The 19,726-nt window shown below is 33.4% G+C and overlaps 3 protein-coding genes across 4 annotated transcripts in view; 2 read left to right on the top strand and 1 right to left on the bottom strand.

The window, feature by feature from the left end:
* LOC111045510 (neurobeachin-like protein 1) overlaps positions 1–19,726 on the bottom strand; it is a 400,901-nt gene that overhangs the window by 329,047 nt on the left and 52,128 nt on the right. The window lies entirely within an intron of this gene.
* LOC111046302 overlaps positions 1–19,726 on the top strand; it is a 51,900-nt gene that overhangs the window by 24,228 nt on the left and 7,946 nt on the right. Inside the window, exons 4-5 of the mRNA XM_039431899.1 lie at positions 10,337–10,588; positions 12,501–12,623. Of these exons, the coding sequence (XP_039287833.1) occupies positions 10,337–10,588; positions 12,501–12,623 (375 nt within the window). The remainder of the gene's footprint in view (positions 1–10,336; positions 10,589–12,500; positions 12,624–19,726) is intronic.
* On the top strand, positions 835–12,832 carry LOC120352358 (cuticle protein 7-like). The gene is made up of 3 exons (XM_039432479.1): positions 835–951; positions 10,337–10,588; positions 12,501–12,832. Exons 1-3 carry the CDS (start codon positions 934–936, stop codon positions 12,672–12,674), a joined length of 444 nt encoding a protein of 147 aa, XP_039288413.1. The 5' UTR covers positions 835–933; the 3' UTR covers positions 12,675–12,832.

Genomic DNA, 19,726 nt, shown 5'->3' with positions numbered 1-19,726 from the left:
GGGCAAATTAAACGCTTACGGCTACTTCACTCCATTTACCGATATTTTTCAAATTTATAGATCACGTGACCTGTTTCACCGTAACGCCATTGCACAATGCCACCATAATTCATTACAATAAGAAAAAATACACAAACCCCACTTAACTATTATTACTAAGTCTATGAGAGTTTAGAAGGGTGTTGAAACATACAAAAGCGTCTAGTTGAGCAATTTTGAGGGAATGCTCACGTTTATGTTATAAAACTACTAAAAACAATGAATAGCTACACATTAAATGGATCGTGTGAAAGGTGGTAGAAACATGGAAACCGGAAACTCCATATAATTGCCAACAACTGTCAGTCTCTGAATTAAATCTTTTTTATTTTTTCTCCCCTTCCTCCTCACATTGCCTCTCTCTCTCAAACTGTCTATCTCATTCACTATTAATTTTGCTCACCTTTCTGAAACCATTTCTGTTATTACTTTATTTCTTTCTCTAGATTTGATACATTTTATATCGGAGTACTCCTCCCAATACCCCTCTCCTATTTCCGTTCTTTTTCTCCATTGCATAGGCCTACCCACATTCCAGCGTCCATTCTATCATTCCCACTATTTCAAAAGTGCAACTCTGCTCCATATCTCAACAATGTTAACTTAGTCGATTATCCAATTGGTGGATATCCTCCAGCGTCCCGCTCCCCTACTTTCAAATAATTCTGATGTAATTATAGGGTTCTATTATTTCAATGTTTATTCTTTTTCTAGCATCAACTGTTTCCCCTCTCCTTCTGGCACCTTCTTCAGCCTCGTTTTCAGTACGTAACTTCCTTTACCTAACGTCCGTTCGAATTGAAGAAAATGCTATGTATATAAACGCCGACGCAATGCATTGGCATCATCACATCTCAGCTTCTGATTCCCAGTGCAACATCTCCAACAATCAGCATGGGTCGTTATATTCAAGTAAGATTTTAAATTAATTCGCACGATTTTCTCAGTAGGATTCGTAGGACTTTGGAATGTATACTTGGATAAATCTACCAGTTATCTATATTTGCACCAATGTACCTCTATGTGTTATTTTGGTGTTTAAAGTTCAAAATTATGTTCTATCAGTTTTCATTCTTCTGAGTTATTCGTCTTGTCTCGTCCCATCCTAATCTAAGAGGGAATATAGAAAATCAACATATATTTTCCACGCATTGGATTTAATCCATTCAGCACTCTAGATTCAACGTTGGAAAGTTTGAGCATTTAGGAACTTTTTGAAATAATCACACTGACAATATTAATTCTTCTGTATCGTAAAATAAGGACTTGAGCAACAGATATGGTTGGTAAAACAAGCTATGAGATATTATCTACTCTTCCAGTTCACGGAAATTCAATTTTTCTATAACACAATCCATGGGCTATGACAAAGTGTCGAGTGAAAAATGATGCTTTCAGCATAACGTTTTTATTCGGTCACAGAAATCACTTGTTCCATACTGATTTAATCGTGTGTTCCACAAACTACCAAATCTCAAAACTCGGCAGGCTTTATCAAGGCTCAATAGTCTTTCTTGAACATGAGTGAGACACCTAGGAACCGTTAAGCCACTTACATCGACTTTTGGCCGTATGATTTTTTGCTGTCCTTATGAATTCTATCAAATTTAACGGAACTTGACAAACATTATCTGTTCGATCTAATAGAATTTAAGGACGGTAAAAAATCATACGTCCAAAAATCGATGTGTGTGTAGCTAGCCAAGCTAGTTACATACACATCGATTTTTAGACGTTCGATTTCTTTCCCTCCTTTGAATTATATCCGATTGAACAGATGATGTCAAGCAGATGATGTTTGTCAACTGTCAATTTCCATTTAATCTGATAGAATTCATAAGGACGTCAAAAAATTGAAAGTTCGGAAAAACAGTTTGATAGGAGATCATACCTATTCTAAGTTTTAGTCACGTACAAAAGTTGCCAGATTTGCAGTTACTCGGCAGTTAATCGAGCTTTTAAAGTTTGAGCTTAAGTTCCCAAGCCATTCTTTCATTATACATTATCATTTTCGAGCTCTTCATCCAATCGTTTGTATGCTTGAAAATGTAGAATACAAGAAAACCTGATATTAGAATCATTCAAGTATAGCGAACTTTCTATATGAAGAGAAATCAAGTTCCATGATCCTTCAATAGGTTGATTTCATTTTCTTCTTTGAAAAAGAGCTCTACACAATACTTGTTCAACTGATTAATTAGGATTTAGGATTCTACATGTCAATCTTGGGAAAGCTTTTTGACATTCAGAGATTTTTGACTGTAAGTTAGTTTATTCATTCTGTAATTCTATAACTTTTCTGCTTGAGGAAATTGATGTTTCCTTACTTATTCCCTCTTTTACTATTCTATTCGAATAATTCAAAATTTTACTATTAATAACAAGTAATAGAAGTGATAAGTATTATTAAACGAAAAATCAAAATGAATGCTGGAATTAAGTAATAGAAGTGGTTGAACCCACGTGGTTGAAGCATGAAAATTGGTATTTTTGAAAATTGATGAAATTTCATCAATTATAATTATTTCAAGATCTCTATAATACTTTAGTTTGTATTGAACGAATGTATCAAAATGCATAAGACAGGGATTGGTGCTGCCATCTACCTTCGTGTGAGGCAAAGAACTAGAGCACGACTTGAAACAAGTTTGGCTTGGACTAAAAGTAGAGCAGAACCGAACAGTATTGTTGTGGGCAGCCTTCTAACGTGAAGTCAGAGTACTGTTTTTAGTTCGTATGGTGTACTGCCACACAGGTATGTATACCTAGTCATTGAACATTTATTCTCAATTCTAGCTCATTTATAAATGATGAAGTTTTTAATTACAGTAGTTTTTGAAAGTTTGAAAACCACAAGAGAATTAAAAAATGCAGGAGCCCACACAATCAAAGACTTCAAGACAATCAAATTTTTCCCCCTAATCTATTACGATTTGGCTACAAAAGGTTGGCCAAATACTGTATATAGATAATGCAATATGATAGTTCTTATTGATATATATTTCAACTCAATTGCATAAGAACTAATTAAACATTATTATACAAAAGTTATGATACATTTAAAATTTGTTATTACTAGTAGTTATGTGAACAGTAGACCTCGCGCTCAGTAAGTTACATTGACCTGTTGTTGTTTTCTCAAAGATTGATAAATAATTTATCAATTTAAAATGTCTAGAAAAAATTCTAAATAAATATAGAGCATTCTGTCCTATCGTACCCTGACGTGTCGTCCCGGAATGTGAGTGTGAGCGCTGTTATCAGGTCTGGCGCAACTGTCTACAACGTTGATGGAAAAATACAATAATTTTCAAGATTCGATGTTCTTGAATGGGTAGTATTATAGTCAGTCACCTGTCTACTAATGTTGATGGAAAGATAAATATTTTCAAGATGTTCAATGTTTTTGAACGGGTAGTATTATAGTCCACTAGACAGCTGATTTATGAAGAATATTCTATAGTCTGATTTTTATGGTAATATTGGCGTATGAAGGAGGCTCCTTTTTCCTTTTATATTCTCCTTAAAATGCAAAATTTCCAAAAACCTTGTTTATACGTCGACGCGCTATTTAGAAAGGAACATACCTGTCAAATTTCATGAAAATCTCTTACCTCGTTTCGCCGTAAATGCCCAACATAAAAATATATGAACATATAAACATTCAAACGTTTTAACATTTAAACGTTTAAACATTCAAACATTTAAACATTTAAACATTTAAACATTTAAACATTTAAACATTTAAACATTTAAACATTTAACATTAAACATTTAACATTAAACATTTAAACATTTAAACATTTAAACATTTAAACATTTAACATTTAAACTTTAAACATTTAAACATTAAACATTTAAACATTTAAACATTAAACATTTAAACATTTAAACATTTAAACATTTAAAATTTAAACATTTAAAATTTAAACATTTAAACATAAACATTTAAACATTTACATTTAAACATTTACATTTAAACATTTTAAACAAACATTTAAACATTAAACATTTAACATTTAAACATTTAAACATTTAAACATTTAACATTTAAAACATTTAAACATTTAAACATTTAAACATTTAAACATTTAAACATTTAACATTTAACATTTAAACATTTAAACATTTAAACATTTAAACATTTAAACATTTAAACATTTAACATTTAAACATTTAAACATTTAAACATTTAAACATTTAAACATTTAAACATTTAAACATTTAAACATTTAAACATTTAAACATTTAAACATTTAAACATTTAAACATTTAAACATTTAAACATTTAAACATTTAAACATTTAAACATTTAAACATTTAAACATTTAAACATTTAAACGTTTAAACATTAAGAGAAATGCCCAACCGTCGACTTGAGTCTTAGACCTCACTTCGCTCGGTCAATAATGTTCACAATCAATCACGTACGCTTCAATTCTCTCATGGTTTTATAGTTTGAAAATCAAGTATAACATCACATTAACATCAACCTAACTTTTTAAGTTATTTTCTCACTTTCAATTTGAACTATTCATTTTAGCAGAATATACAACTCGAAATAATTGGTGATGCAATCTTGCAGGAGCCTCCATTTTACTTGGTCGAATTCCAATAATTACATAAAGCATAATAATTCCCATAATAAAACTTGTAGCCCTACAGTCTATTCGACTGCCACACTACCAATTGCAGAAACTAAAATTCATTACTCAACACATTATTTGAACGATAAATTAAGCACCAAATCGAATCAATACTACAATTTTACCAATTCCTTTCACTTCGACAGCCTGACCTTTTCATAACTCTATATTATAACTGCCAAAAAAATAATACAAGATACATTAAACAATATCATATTTCACATTCTAATCGTCAACTTATCATTTTACTCTCGATGAGTTATAGATCTACTTTACTCAAGTAGAGCTATTTAAAAACTCCTTGATCTCTTGAAACCTGCGTCTTTGATATTTTCTATTGCACTGCTCAACCTTTGGACCTTCACCTTCTAAAAATCTGTAGAATTATAACTTCCACGAACAATGACAAATTTACCTATCATCTATTAACACAGGTAATAGATTTTTGATTTTCTATTAAAGAATAGAATATCTTCTAATAATACAGTATTACCAATGTCGTAGTGGATTAGGATACTTACCAATCAATCAAATTTATCACTGCAGTAAATCTCTCTTTTGTGCCTATACCATTTTTAAAATAATCATTTGAAATAGTCTTGTATTGAATATGGGCTTATTGAAATTCAATAATATTTTTAATTTTTTCTTGAAATCCGCACCATCTTTCTCTGCGATATTAAACGGTAACTGGTTGAAGAACTTGGCTCCCATGTAGGAGGGTCGTTTTTCAAAGAATTTCTTAAAACATGTCTCTTAACTGTGTATGACTTGATGTTGAGGACGGGTAGAATTGAAGGGATGATACTGATAGATACATCCATCTACACATTACATTTTTAAATTAGAACCACGAGAAGTGCTTTGGTAGAAGTAAATAAGAATTAGGCTACTTATTGAAAGAGTTGAACATTGCAATAAATTGCACTCATTGTGTTTTCAACACTTCGATACCAGTTTTTAAAAAGATATACGAGTACGTATATTAATTCTCATAAAATAACATGCAACATACATATGTGTGGTATGCTTTAGCATCTGTCCAACGTGAAATATCGTGACTTATGTATTTACCATTTATGTATGCTTGACAAATAGAACTAGTGTAACCAGATTTAAGCTGGTTCAAAATGCCCACGTTCACTAGGTCACATTATATAATAAATTCTTGTTTACTTATACTTGGCGTGATGGTGATCTGTTCGATACCATTCAAATACGGTTACTAACGCCCATTCTCAGATCTATTCCAAGATCCATATAGGATATATGTCGCTGCTTAGGCCTACTGTAAGCTTGCTGCAGATTGGAATGTGTTGGGAGCTGGTTGTAGAACCAACCGACAGCCATCTCGAGGAAGTTTGGATACAAGTGAGACAATTAAACAGATATGGAGCTACAGACGGTTCTTTACCCTGTCTGCCCACCATTGAATGTTACACATACTTGCACTTCATTCCCTTATCTCTGTTCATAATTGACAGCTTCCTTCCCCCTGTACAAAATAATTCAGGAATCATTTTTATTCATAAAATATTTCCTTCTGTTTGATTACCGTGTCTCTCATCTTTTTAGTATGGTTCTTTACCTCCCCAGGACCATCAACCATTTTCCATTACTAATTACAGTAGAGACTGATTTCTCCGACACTAATTCTTTAGTTTTTCTTGTTGATATTTCTTGCATTTTCCATCAGTTTTCCTAATCAGCATTCCTCAAAATAAGCTACTGGCTCTGATTGGTTGACTCTAGAGCTTTTCAATAATAGTTTACATTCTCATTAATCCCAAGAGGGATTGCTGATTAAGTGATTGATAAATTAGAAGATCAGTTATAAGCAATGTCAGCAATTTTTTCAATTTTTCAACATTATTTATAACTTTATTTGAAAACCTTAATCACGATAGGCATCAATAAGGGGAGTCCGATCTCACTAGGCGGCGTCAACTTTCGCAATGGTACAAATCAATCTGATGAATAAATGATCTTTTTTGCAACCAGGCAACCTGTTGCTCTATGTGTTTTAGGTGAACTCATGACAAGTCCCAAAGTTCAATTGGGTCGAAACGTTTATGATTTCAACCCACGTTCAAAATTTTGTTTTTATTTCTAACACAAAGAATTGAGCTTAGGTACTTCAAGTTGAACCCCCACGAAGTGAAACCAAGTAAAAACATAAAAAAGTTCCAGTAGCCCAGATAGGGAATCTGATGAATCATGGCAGTTTCTGCACACATAACGAACCTATAAACTTTTCTATTAAATTGCTGAAATTTGATGTGTCGACAAGCTATTGTTCTGGTCCGTAAAATTCAATCGCCACTCCCATGAGGAGAGTCTGCTTTATGTGCATCCCAGACACGAGTCTCCCAATTTACTCCCCGTACTGTATAATTTTCGGGAGACGCGTAACATTATTTTATGGTTAGCAGACGCAGACGTTCACTAAAAACGTTTCACAAAACCTGACAACTGTTACATAACAATGTTTCAACTTGAATTATAAGAACTTTTAGGTACTGCAATTGTTTGACAAAATCTGGAGTCTGTTTCACAACAAAGTTCCAACTCATAGTACTGGTTGGTACTGGATATTTAATAGAAGTTTATCTATTGTTTGATTGATAAACGTTATTTAGTTGCTCTGAAACATACTACTCTGAATTGACTTTGATGCTTGTAATTTACAATTATTATATTATTTATCTATTCACTAATACATTTCAAAATACAAATTCAATGTTCAGGATTGAAAACAATGAAGACAAGTACCCAAAAACATCTCCGTTACAAGATTTATCACTCGGTTTTGTCTAAAACTAACTACGGAAGTACACGGTAGTGGTCATAGAGTATATACTCACAATCATCATCAATTCACCTCCATCAACCCAACATGCAACCTCTTATTCACATTTTACTGATGAAAAGTGATAGTTGAAATCGAATAACGAGACCTCAAGAATTTTTTGTCGAAAATTGAAAGCCACCTCTATCACCTTCTTCATATAATGTAGGTGCAAAGATTTGATCTTTGTTCACACCAGATTTCCAAACCAAAAGAATTCATTGAAAAAAACACCTGTTGATGTGAATTACCAAATAAAATTGTAACAGTTTAGAAATAAATTTAGAAAACCAACTTAATAGAGAATGCAGTTATGACAAGTATTGATTTTTCATAAAATTGATCATCTTTATCAGCTACTAAAAAAGAATATAATATACATTATTGAAGTGTTTTGCGTCTTGGTGGATAGGAGATAACTGCATTGAGTCGGATAGGCCTATTGTGTGTGACTGTATTTTAAAACAACAAATATTTTAGAGGGTTTATGCGGGTTTTGAAAGAAGAACGTTTTACTAATTGAGTTTGTTGAGAGAAGTTCTGTGCTGCGCTGCTGGTTTTGTTTGACGAGCCGTCATTTCATGAAACATGGAGCAGAATTATGACGGCTAATAACTCAATTCCAAAAAGGGTTATATAATAATGAGAGCAGTTGTTGGAACGGGTTTTTAGTGCGATTGACAGACGGCCCCACTTATTTGCTCCCCCGGGGCACTGTCTCCCCGACACACTTTAAATGAACACCGGCTGAAAAAATGACCTCTCACTTTTTCACACATGACACCATACGGCGCAGTGTGACTATCACGTGATATTTCTACATCGACTCGACTACTTGGCCAGTAATTAACGTTGCACTATTGACTTACGCAGTGGACACAGCTTTGCGCACATGGAATCGCATAATACTAATCAGCTGAGCACTCAAGAACGCTCTTCATAAACTGAGATCAGGAGATGTACCTGCTTTTCATAGCTGCATTGGCAGATGCACTTGCACACCTTTTAGAAAATTATCCTTGAATGGGTATTCGTTACTTTATTAGACAAGGCTTGTAATTGACTCAAAATATGTTTATCAGTATCGAAGAAACTCTTCATCATTTATAGCAAGCAATAGAAATAATTAAGACAAGTACATAACAGATTCATGAATGGTTGATTTTTCTTAAATTTTTGGAAACATTTCTAGTGAAGGGTTCTGAGTCCGTCCACCTGCAAGAAATTACTTTCTGTGTGTGTAGTGGATACGAATACTTGAATTTCGAAAAACAACTAGTCTCGAGCAATAATTATTATCTTCACACCTTTTCTCAAATATTCTTATAACTCCAGTTATAACGTCCAAATTATTTCTATGTTAACTGCAAAAAACTGTGTAGAGTAAAAATCGATACAATAGGGATAAAGCGCGTATAAAATGGTTTGAAATTTATAGGAAACGATACCGAAAGATCAGTCTTGAGAAACTGGGAATACCGTTGTGTAATCCTCATCACAATGTACCCACAGCTATCCTTGTTGAATTGTTACAACTAATCAAATTGTTAACAACTAATCAAAAATATTAACTATAACATGAAACCAAGCTCTATTCCGGAAAAATTCCTTAATTCTATTGAATAATTTAATAAAAACGACAATGAACATGATTCGGGCTTCAATATTGAATGAAGAAAAGAGGGAAGAGGAGAGGTGGAAAACCTATATTTTGACAACACTGTGTGTTGTTTAAATTGAAATAGGAATAGTTTTGGCGTGAACCTGTCGATCCTTTCCGCAAGCGAATGCACTTATTGTAAATTATTTTTTTATTTATTTATTCATTTTCTTTACATACAAAGGCTCACAGAGATCCATAAAGAGCCTTATTTACACAATTAGATGAAACAACAATTTAACTTATATACATTTTGAAATATAGTAAATAAAAAAAAAAAGCAAAAAGCAATTTACACAGTTGAAATAATCAAATTAATTACATTCATATAAAGGAAAATGTGAAAAGAAAGCAAAAAGCATTTACTCAGAATAATCAAATTAATTTCATTATAAAGAAAAATGTGAAAAGAAAGAAGGTAAAACAATCCTTTCCAAAGATTCTAGAGGGAAATAAAATTAAAAAATATATATATATTTAAAGATTACAGGAAAGAAAATAATAACTAATAAAAAAATGCTAAGTAAACAGAAAAAGAAAAGTCTTGAACTAGGAGAGTTCCAGCCAGAGTTTACAAAACAATTCATCTCAAAAACGAGCGTCTTATGATAGATTCAGTTCACAATGTTTCTTATATTTATTGAATGAGTTCGAAAAAGGATCAATGTGTTCATTGAAGCTATTAAACAGTCGTAAGGTTTTATAAAGAAATGAGTTGTAATGATGGTTTGTTTTATAATAAATGGATATAAAAGACGATAAGATAAGAATAAATGGAATGAAAAAAATAGAGGAGTTATATATCTAAAATATAATAAAGGAAAGAATTGGCCTGTACACGTACGGGATAGGAAATTCATCACGTCTGAACTACTGCACTGACTAACTTGAAATTCTGCATATAGATTCTTAATCTACCTAGGATGGTTATTTGAAATTCTTCAAGATGTCAGTAGGTCGATTCCTACAATTCTCAAACTATTATTATAAGCGTTCAATCCTTATTTTATCGATTTTACTCTGAACAGTTTTAGTAGGTCAAGTTATTAATTAGACCCTTGCGGAGCACTAATTACCTGCTAGTATTGAATAACTGTCCGAAAAAAATTATTTCTCAAAAGATAATCAATTTTCTTGTTTCAGGTGACAGTGGCCGTGGCGTCACTATGCCTAGCATCAGCTGTGGCCGCAGTGTTGCCAGTGCCACATGGATTCGCATACGCGGTGGCCCCTCTCCCCCTCCACCACCCGCACCCGCACCCACACTACGTGCACCACAAGGCACCAGAGCCCTTAGACCACCATCCCAAGTACGCCTTCGAGTACGCAGTCGCCGACCACCACACCGGAGACACCAAGAGCCAGCACGAGACCCGCGACGGAGATGTTGTCAAGGTAACACCAACAGCAACAACAACAACAACAACAACAATATGTTCTAGTTATATTCTATTCTAGTTGAAGAATAGTGAGAAGAATATCAACTAGTGAAAAATGGATGAAGATGGTCGTGTCAACTAGTGGTAACTAGTTGTTTTTCAGTCAACTAGTGGAAAATGGATTCAAATGGATGGAAGATTGATTAGTTATCAACTGCTGTAATAGTATTAATGAAATAAATAAATAATCATTGTATTTGTTCACGGACTAGCCATACAAATACAGAAATACAGTTAAATAGAGATACTTACAAAATATAATTATTCTATAATTCCAACAATAACATCCAATAGAAATGAATTCTAAAGTAAAGTGTCAGTTCTGTTCATGAGAGAGCACGATTTCACTCTCTATGTCTCTTATCAATGTCTCCACTATATGTGGATTATCAAACAATAGAGAATAATTGAATACTACTGCATAAATGAAAATTTATAACATGAAACATTGGATCAAGAAATTGGATTTAAATAAAAACTTGAGTAGCACAGCAGTATAACAATTAAAGATCAAACAATACTTCAAAGCATATTACCAAAATTTACAGGTTCATTAACACATTATAATATACAGGCACATTATATTATACAGGCACATTATAATACTACTTTTGATTGGTACAGGTACTTTTGGACAGGTACAACTCTTTGAATTTGAACTACAAGATTTCAAGCTATTGAATGAACTTACTGGCATGGTAATGAGTATAATGATAAGTCAAAATGAATGGTAGTTGAGTCTTGATTTACAATAAGAATACACTAAACTTGGGTGAAAATTCAATTTTTCAAGCCAAACAGAATGTGATTAGTATTAATGTATAATTGGATAATTGAAATAATTACATGAATAGTATTTGAATGGAGTTCTAAAGAATATTTTACTAGAATCAACCAAAATTGTGTTCTGTAACAGCTAAAGATGTTGATTCTTAAGCTGTTTAAGACCGTTTATTAGATTCAACTTAGGGCCGTTTACACAGTGGAAGCTTGAACTGAATTGAATCAAACTGCTTGAATTTCGAAATGAATCACATTATAACAAACGAAACTTAAGACCATCTGAACAATCTACGGTAACCATGGGGAATAATAGCACAAACTGAAGGATAGCTTTCATAGGAGAAAGGAATAGGATATGCTATCTTATTAGGCGCGTGAGGGATAGCTTAATTATGCTCTATTCTCTATAACCACACTGGACCACGATTGTTGATGCGGTCGCATTCATTCTAATGTGTTACATTCCGGGTTTAATTGTTTTAATCCACTTTAAACTAAGATTCTGTTCAAACTGGCAATAGGCAACGACTCCGCAGATAGGAGACCGTACAATGAAAAGCAAGATGTGACAGGTACAGTATTATCAACGTTAATAGACAAAACTGTCTACTAACTTTGCAGTATATAGCCCTAAGTTAGTGACCTAATTGAGCCACCACTGTTACTGAAATATCCACTTCAACTCTTCCAAAATTTTTTAAATATAAATTCTAAAATCTATTATAACTACATGGAATACTTTCCATGGTTCAATCGATATATTTTGACTCTCAATTTTGTCAAGTTTGGGCTGAAGGGACGAAAAAGTGCAGCCTCAGTTTTAGAATAAAAACTCATTCCTCGATAATGCTTCCAATTCAAATTGAATCATTCTGATTTTGAAAAAATTAGTTGACGCTAATAGGAGAAATTTTTATCGCTTCATTTGGAGAGAAAACCGCTCGTTTAACCGACCCAGTTTTGAGATATTTTCTCTTCTTAAATTGCAATGCTTGATCCAAAAAAATATTCTGAACAATGAACTTCACATACAAACTAGTCAACTTCTTAGAATGACGATTCCTGAATTGAAATTGTGCTTACAGGGCAGCTACTCGTTGATCGAGCCTGACGGCAGCAAGAGGACGGTCGAGTACACCGCCGATGACCACAACGGATTCAACGCAGTCGTCCACAAGACCCCGAACCACCACCCCGCCCCTGCCCATGCCCTCATACCCATTATACCCCCCCATCATCACCTGCCCTACCACCACTAATCTAAACCTGCTTACCTGAAAGCCCGGTACCCTAAACCACCAACCTACAACCATGATCTTATTAAAAAGGAGGACTGTGCCTCCCTGCTGTAAAATGTGCTTTCTCTTAAACTAGATTCTTTTTTACGGGTAATTTATTAAACAAGCTTTTATAGAAACTTTTCACTAATTTATTTCCCTATTCACTTGTTCTATTTCCTTACAGACAGTTCTATGAATAACATATCATTTGATCGATCGAAGTTCATCATGGAATATCAATATTTCTCGAAAAACCTTACAAATTTCAAGTGACTTGTTTACTGACTTTTTTTATAAGAAAATCAAGTTAATCAAAATCATTTCTTGAACAACTTATAAATTTTACTTTTTTTAACATGAAAAATAAACTTCAATTAAAAAATAACTTCAAATGTAAAAATAAAACAAGTTGAATCTATTCTATCTACTAATAAATAGGTTGGTGCTATAAGGTCGAAAGAGTTAATAGAGCGCTGCATCAAAAACAAGAAACTAAACACAATAAGCAAGAAGAGAAAAAAAAGACAAAATAACGAAACACGGAAAAACTAATGGCTTATAAACAAAATGGAAACATGTAAACTTTGAAGGAGCGTAGGAAAAATTCCTGAAATCAGATCATAAATCTGATAGGCCATAAACCTACTCCTGAACATAACAAACACAACTAAAAAAATCATCAAATTCGGAGAACAAATAAAAATGTTATTGAATGTCAAAATTTGAGGCTCGATTTTTAAATATATAGATAACTAGCAGGTAACCCGTGCTTCGCAAGGGTTCTTTCTTAATGAAATCTAATGAAATAGGCCTATAAGAATCCTCGGTTGATTAAGAATTTATATGCTGCATTTCAAGTAAATCAGTATTACCACCTTTCAATTGAAAAAAGAAGTTGCATTCAAAATGGCGGAAAAAATTTGGGTGTGACGGAAAACCTGTTTTTATCATTCGAAAAGAATCCCCAATCATACCTATCTTCTAATTTCCCTTTTAAGAGAAATCTTCTGCAGCTTCCATACAAACTGGAAGCATGACACATAAATTGAAAACTTGATGTAATCAAATCTTGAAGAATTTGAAATTGGTCTATAACCACCCTCGGTTAAGCAAGAATCTATATGCAAAAGTTTCAAGTTAATCAGTCGAGTAGTTCTGACGTGATAATGCGTCAAACATAATTTCCCTATACTTTACACCTTGTCACGTGGTAATTTAATACCACCAAATATTTTAAAATGAACCAATGAATTTTAATAGAATTATAAAATTGGAAAGAAGGTTAGACCTAGTCAAAGGATAAATCAACTTAAATCAAGTATTATTAGCGATTAGGAGTAATAGCATTATCAAAAACGATAAGAAAACATGTATAATTGTGATTCAATAACTATGAGAACCCATTGGTAAGTTCAAAAAATTATAAAGCGGCTTACTTATTATTGGCGGATTATAAAAAAATAAAAGTGCATGAACATTGAGGTTAGAATTATTTGTTTACATTTTGAAAAGAATTAGTCGATCTTGAATAAATCGATAATTGGTAGAATCAATGCTGAACGAATCAGCTGATTATTCGATCAACCAGTATAACGGGTTGAATTATATAAAATTTACTCACAAAGGATATATTATGTATACTAAAGGAAGTCGATGTGTAGAAATACGAACACCCATTATTTCTGTATAAATATTTATTATAATCTAAAAAAGCATGATAAATCAAGAGTATACAAAACTCACATAAAAAACTAAATGTATTAAAATCGCATGTTATAATTTATTTATGAACTCAATTTAAGATAAACACTCCATATATTTGTATAAAAACTCTTTTTTATTTAATTTTTTCTATTATAAAGTCGAGGAAGCCCTGATTCCCAAGGCAACCAATTGTATTGAGTTTATTAAATTGAAGACCAATCAGAGAGTAGCTTACTGAATTATTCTTGGAAGAGACAAATTTTTCTGAAAACTTCCTTCTTCTGGCTTAAGATCCTGAGAGGATGCACATAGAGTCTAGGGTTCTTTCTTCCTCTTTTTAAAATTTTAAAACTATTAAGCCAAACCCTTTTTTTATGTGAAATATTTGTATTAAATGTTAAATTATCTGTGAACTCAGTGCTGTCAAAGGGTTCGTAATTTGTAACTATTCCCCATAAATATATCTTTAATTCGGAAAGAAACTTATAAGAATCTGGATCACGTGCTAGCCCAGCAGAGACGAAAGGAGCCTACCTAATTAATTATTGGAAATAATTAATTCAATCTACGAGACCGTCAAGAACTTCAGTTAAGTGAGTGATAAGTCAAACGAGCTCGTTTTAGATTTTCTGCGTAAAGTGGGGGAATTATTTAAAAAGCGCTATTCAAATTGACTTAAATTAAATAAAAGTCACCACGTGTTGAATAATATCAGATAGTTCATAAGAACATTTTATAAATTTATTTGATATATGTAGGAAGCTTACTTAAATCTTCCTCATCCTGCGCAATAACCACCTGATCGTCTGCGAAACAGAGGGTGAAAAGGTGTTCTCCCCTGATAGGTACACCCATACCTTGACACTTCCTTTTCCAAGTCCTTAAGGTATCTTCCAGGTATATTTTGAAGAGAGTTGGGGACGAGCTGCATCCCTGCAATAAGCCTTTTGATGTTCGGAAAGGAGCAGTTACAGTCTTACCTATCTTAATTCCGATTTGATTTTCATTGTAAAGTTCCATTGTGGCATTTATGAGGTTTCTTGGTATATGTAGGTTTTCCATAGCTTTCCATAGTCTATTTCTGGGTACTGTATCATATGCTTTTCTCAGGTCTACAAACGCTAGATGTACTGATCGGTTTTTGGCACTCTTTTTTTGTATTATTTGTTGGAGGGTATAAATGTGGTCTACGCATGATTTTCCTGCTGAAAACCCTGCCTGTTCATCTCCAATCTTCCCTTCTATCTCCCTTTCAAGCTTATTCTTCAAAACTTTTCCATATATTCCAGCTATTGTTGGCAAAACCGCTAAACCCCTGTAATTTTCACATAATCTTCTATTGCCCTTCTTAAATATTGAAAACATATGTGCAATTTTCCATTCATCTGGTGCCTTCTCTCCATTAATTACCCGTAACATAGAATATTCAATACAATCGTCAGAAGTATAATGACGTATGGGGCAGAGGTTTGGGTGACAAACAAGAGAGCAAGAGATAAGATGAGAGCTGTTGAGATGGATTACTGGAGGAGATGCTGCGGGCTTACCAGAATGGACAGAGTGAGAAACGAGGAGATAAGAAGGAGAATGAAAGTGGAATGGGATATTATAAAGTTGATTGAGGATAAAAGGTTGATGTGGTATGGCCATGCTAGAAGGGCGAGTGCTAGCAAATGGATAGGGATGGTGACTGATTGGAGTCCAATTGGGCGAAGGAAAAGAGGAAGACCTAAAAGATCATGGAGAAATGAGGTGGATGAGGCTATGGAGGCCCGGAATTTAAGGGATGGTGAATGGGAGGATAGGCAAAGATGGAGGTCTCGACTAAAAGAAGGAAGACGGTGAATCACTGTAAAATCATATTATATATATATATATATATATATATATATATATATATATATATAGACTAGCAGGTAACCCGTGCTTCGCAAGGGTCTTTCTTAATGAAATCTAATGAAATAGGCCTATAAGAATCCTCGGTTGATTAAGAATTTATATGCTGTATTTCAAGTAAATCAGTATTACCACCTTCCAATTGAAAAAAGAAGTTGCATTCAAAATGGCGGAAAAAATTTGGGTGTGACGGAAAACCTGTTTTTATCATTCGAAAAGAATCCCCAATCATACCTATCTTCTAATTTCCCTTTTAAGAGAAATCTTCTGCAGCTTCCATACAAACTGGAAGCATGACAAATAATTGAAAACTTGATGTAATCAAATCTTGAAGAATTTGAAATTGATCTATAACCACCCTCGGTTAAGCAAGAATCTATATGCAAAATTTCAAGTTAATCAGTCGAGTAGTTCTGACGTGATAATGCGTCAAACATAATTTCCCTATACTTTATACCTGTATAGGCTACGTTTCCTTTATTATAGTATAGAAGATGATACATGGATGGATGATCATTGTTATTTTACTAAAAGATAGAATAAGTTGAATAGTTTCCCTTTCAGAAGGAGTTTTGACAACCCACAAAACTCATTTTTCATTTGAAGATATAACGAAAAGGTGCATATGACCTTATTTTTTTGCTCAGCTTGCCAAAATACTCCTCATTCCAATATTAAAACTTTTGACTGACTGTACAGTGAGTCAGTCATTCTATCAGGGCTCGAATAATTTTGAAATTTTAATTAAATAAAAATTTAATGAAAGAATATAATATTTCTTTATGTAAATAACAACACCTTCATTCAAAGACATATTATTAAACTGCATGCGTTTTCATATTTCCGATACAGCATTGATGAAACTGTAGACGTTTATTTAGCACTTTGTCTCAAAACTTTTTTTGGCTGAAAAATTAGTAATCCATGCCACCTGTAGGCCTAAACATTGCATCAGGGAAAAGAAGTTTCAAAACTATGTTTTTCAGGTAGAAAGCAATATAGAAACAGATGTTCCTTTTTTAATTTCGACCATATGATTTGGTGATTTTTTAATGAAATCGAATGTACCATTAATGAAATTTAAACATTAATTCTGAAAAATCTAGAAGGAAAATTGAAATTTGGGCTTCTAGGTGCACGAGATTGATATTTTTAAAATCTATGTGCAAAATTTGGAGATCTAAATCATTCCCGTTTTTCCGGTATGCAATCCACAAGTTGACATGTTTTGATGCGAACAAACGAACACACGAACAAAAACAACCCTACTCTCTCTTATTATATAGGAGATTACCTATTATACTTTTTTAGTAACACAAATCGAAGAGACTGATGGTAGATGGAAAAAGCAAACGAAGTGAGCCTGTCGGCGATTTAATTCTACAAGGGAGCAATCTAATCAGACTTATCCAATCACAATCAAAATAACATTACATTGCCCATACATTATTATAAAAATATATTATAGGGCAATACAAATATAGGGCATACGCTGCCCTACAAATTATAAAATATTCCTATTATTAAGATGCACAGAATAAGTTTATTTGCAACTTACCTGCGCTCAGGCTTAGCAGGTTTTTCCCCGTATTGTATTAAGTGTATTATTTTGTATACAATATTGCATAATAGTATGTTATTATTCAATTGTATTTTTGTCTTTAAAATTGAAAATGAACTTGATTTGATTTTTTGAAAAAAAAAAACATTGCATAGGTCAATCCAATTCAAATATAAAAATCTGGTGTGGCTCACTCACACAACTTTCCTTGCCATTATAAAAGTTGCATTATAATCGTAGGTACACGAGTGATACCAATACCTACTATTACTAAGTAATAGTACTATTAGTAATAGTACTAACAATAATACTATTACTAAGTAATAGTAGGTATTGGTGATACACGTTATAATCTATAACATGATGTACCGAATTATTTGAAAATTGATCACCTGACGCTAGTGTTCACGCGCATCTCAAGTCTACTATTCAAAAATCTGAGCCGTGGAGACACACGAGGCGGTTAGAATCAACAGTTGCCTCTCTCATTAAGTTTGCATTTGAATAATCACATTTTCTCAAATTTCGAGTTTATTTTGGATTTTAGGTGAACATTTTACTGGAAATTAATTATTGTAGAAATTTTCATGCTCAATCTTTTCCGCTTGAAATTTTTCGTTTCATTTGTATCTGAAGCCTGATAATTGGAAATCTAAAATCAAACTTTGCATAGATGGGGCGGAGCTCCTGAAATTTTAAAAGATATAGGACTTGTGGCAGTTGATAGAGTGGCAGTGGTATAAATTTGAGCAAAATCGTTGGAGCCGTTTATGATGAAATCGCGGAAAACGCTGTTTTGACATCATTTTCGCCATTTTAGCCGCCATATTTAATTGCATTTGATCGAAATTGTTCTTGTCGGATCCTTAAAGTTTAAGGACCTCAAGTTCCAAATTTCAAGTCATTCAATTAATTGGGAGATGAGATATCGTGTACATAGACAAAACACCCGAAAAACACTTCTTTGGACTCAGGGGACCTTGAAACGTTTAGAAATTGGGGTACCATAGTTTTTTTCGGAAAGCAATACTTTCCTTACCTATGGTAATAGGGCAAGGAAAGTAAAAAGGCACAAGGTATTTGAAGTTCAGGTGTTGTACAATGGTATATAAGACAAACACCAAGAACAAAGAGTTGACAATTTATTTGAACGTCTTTGTTGACTAGCAATTGGGTAATACAGAGGAATTCATTTCTTTTCACGAAGAACAGTCAGAAAGTAGACAGCTGAAAAACATCAGCCTCCAGCAGTAGGTTATACCAGAGACAAGAAATATAGTATGCTCCTTTATCTATGGTTATACACTCTCACACTCAGACGCCTACAAGTAGTATTGACTACAACCAATTCAATGGGCGGTGTGAATAAAAACGAGTAGGACAAGTAAATTCTTGAATGACAAGTAAACGCCAAAATTGGAGTGAATAAAACAAGTATTTACTCTTACTCGCGAGTAAATACTTGAGAGGCTAGTAAACCCTCGTAAATGCCAATTTTGGTGTGAATAAACGCAAGTAAATACTTCTGTAGCAAGTAAATACTCGTCCATTCGAAGTCAACCCGACCCCAGACTTGCAGTCGTACTTGTACACGAGAGATGGCTGCATTATTTATGAACCTGCATGGTGTGAAACGTTATAGAGACCGGCGTGATGTAAGTCCCGATCTATCGAAGGGACTATTACGGTTTGAGAGCGAAAACGTAGATTTTCTTACTTCGCACTTTTTTGATGAAAACACTGATGCAAGGGGTGAAGGATTAACTGCAAGGTAAAAGATGGAAATTTTTCTGAGATACCTTAGTGATCCAGGATTCCAAAGTGGTGTTGCCAACGACATGGGGGTTGAAAGAAGTACCGTCAGCAGAAC

This window comes from Nilaparvata lugens, chromosome 7 (genome assembly GCF_014356525.2).
Source record: "Nilaparvata lugens isolate BPH chromosome 7, ASM1435652v1, whole genome shotgun sequence".
NCBI classification, from domain to species: Eukaryota; Metazoa; Arthropoda; class Insecta; order Hemiptera; family Delphacidae; genus Nilaparvata; species Nilaparvata lugens.
The sequence above is the reverse complement of the archived record's forward strand: the minus strand, read 5'-3'. Positions and strand labels throughout refer to the sequence as shown.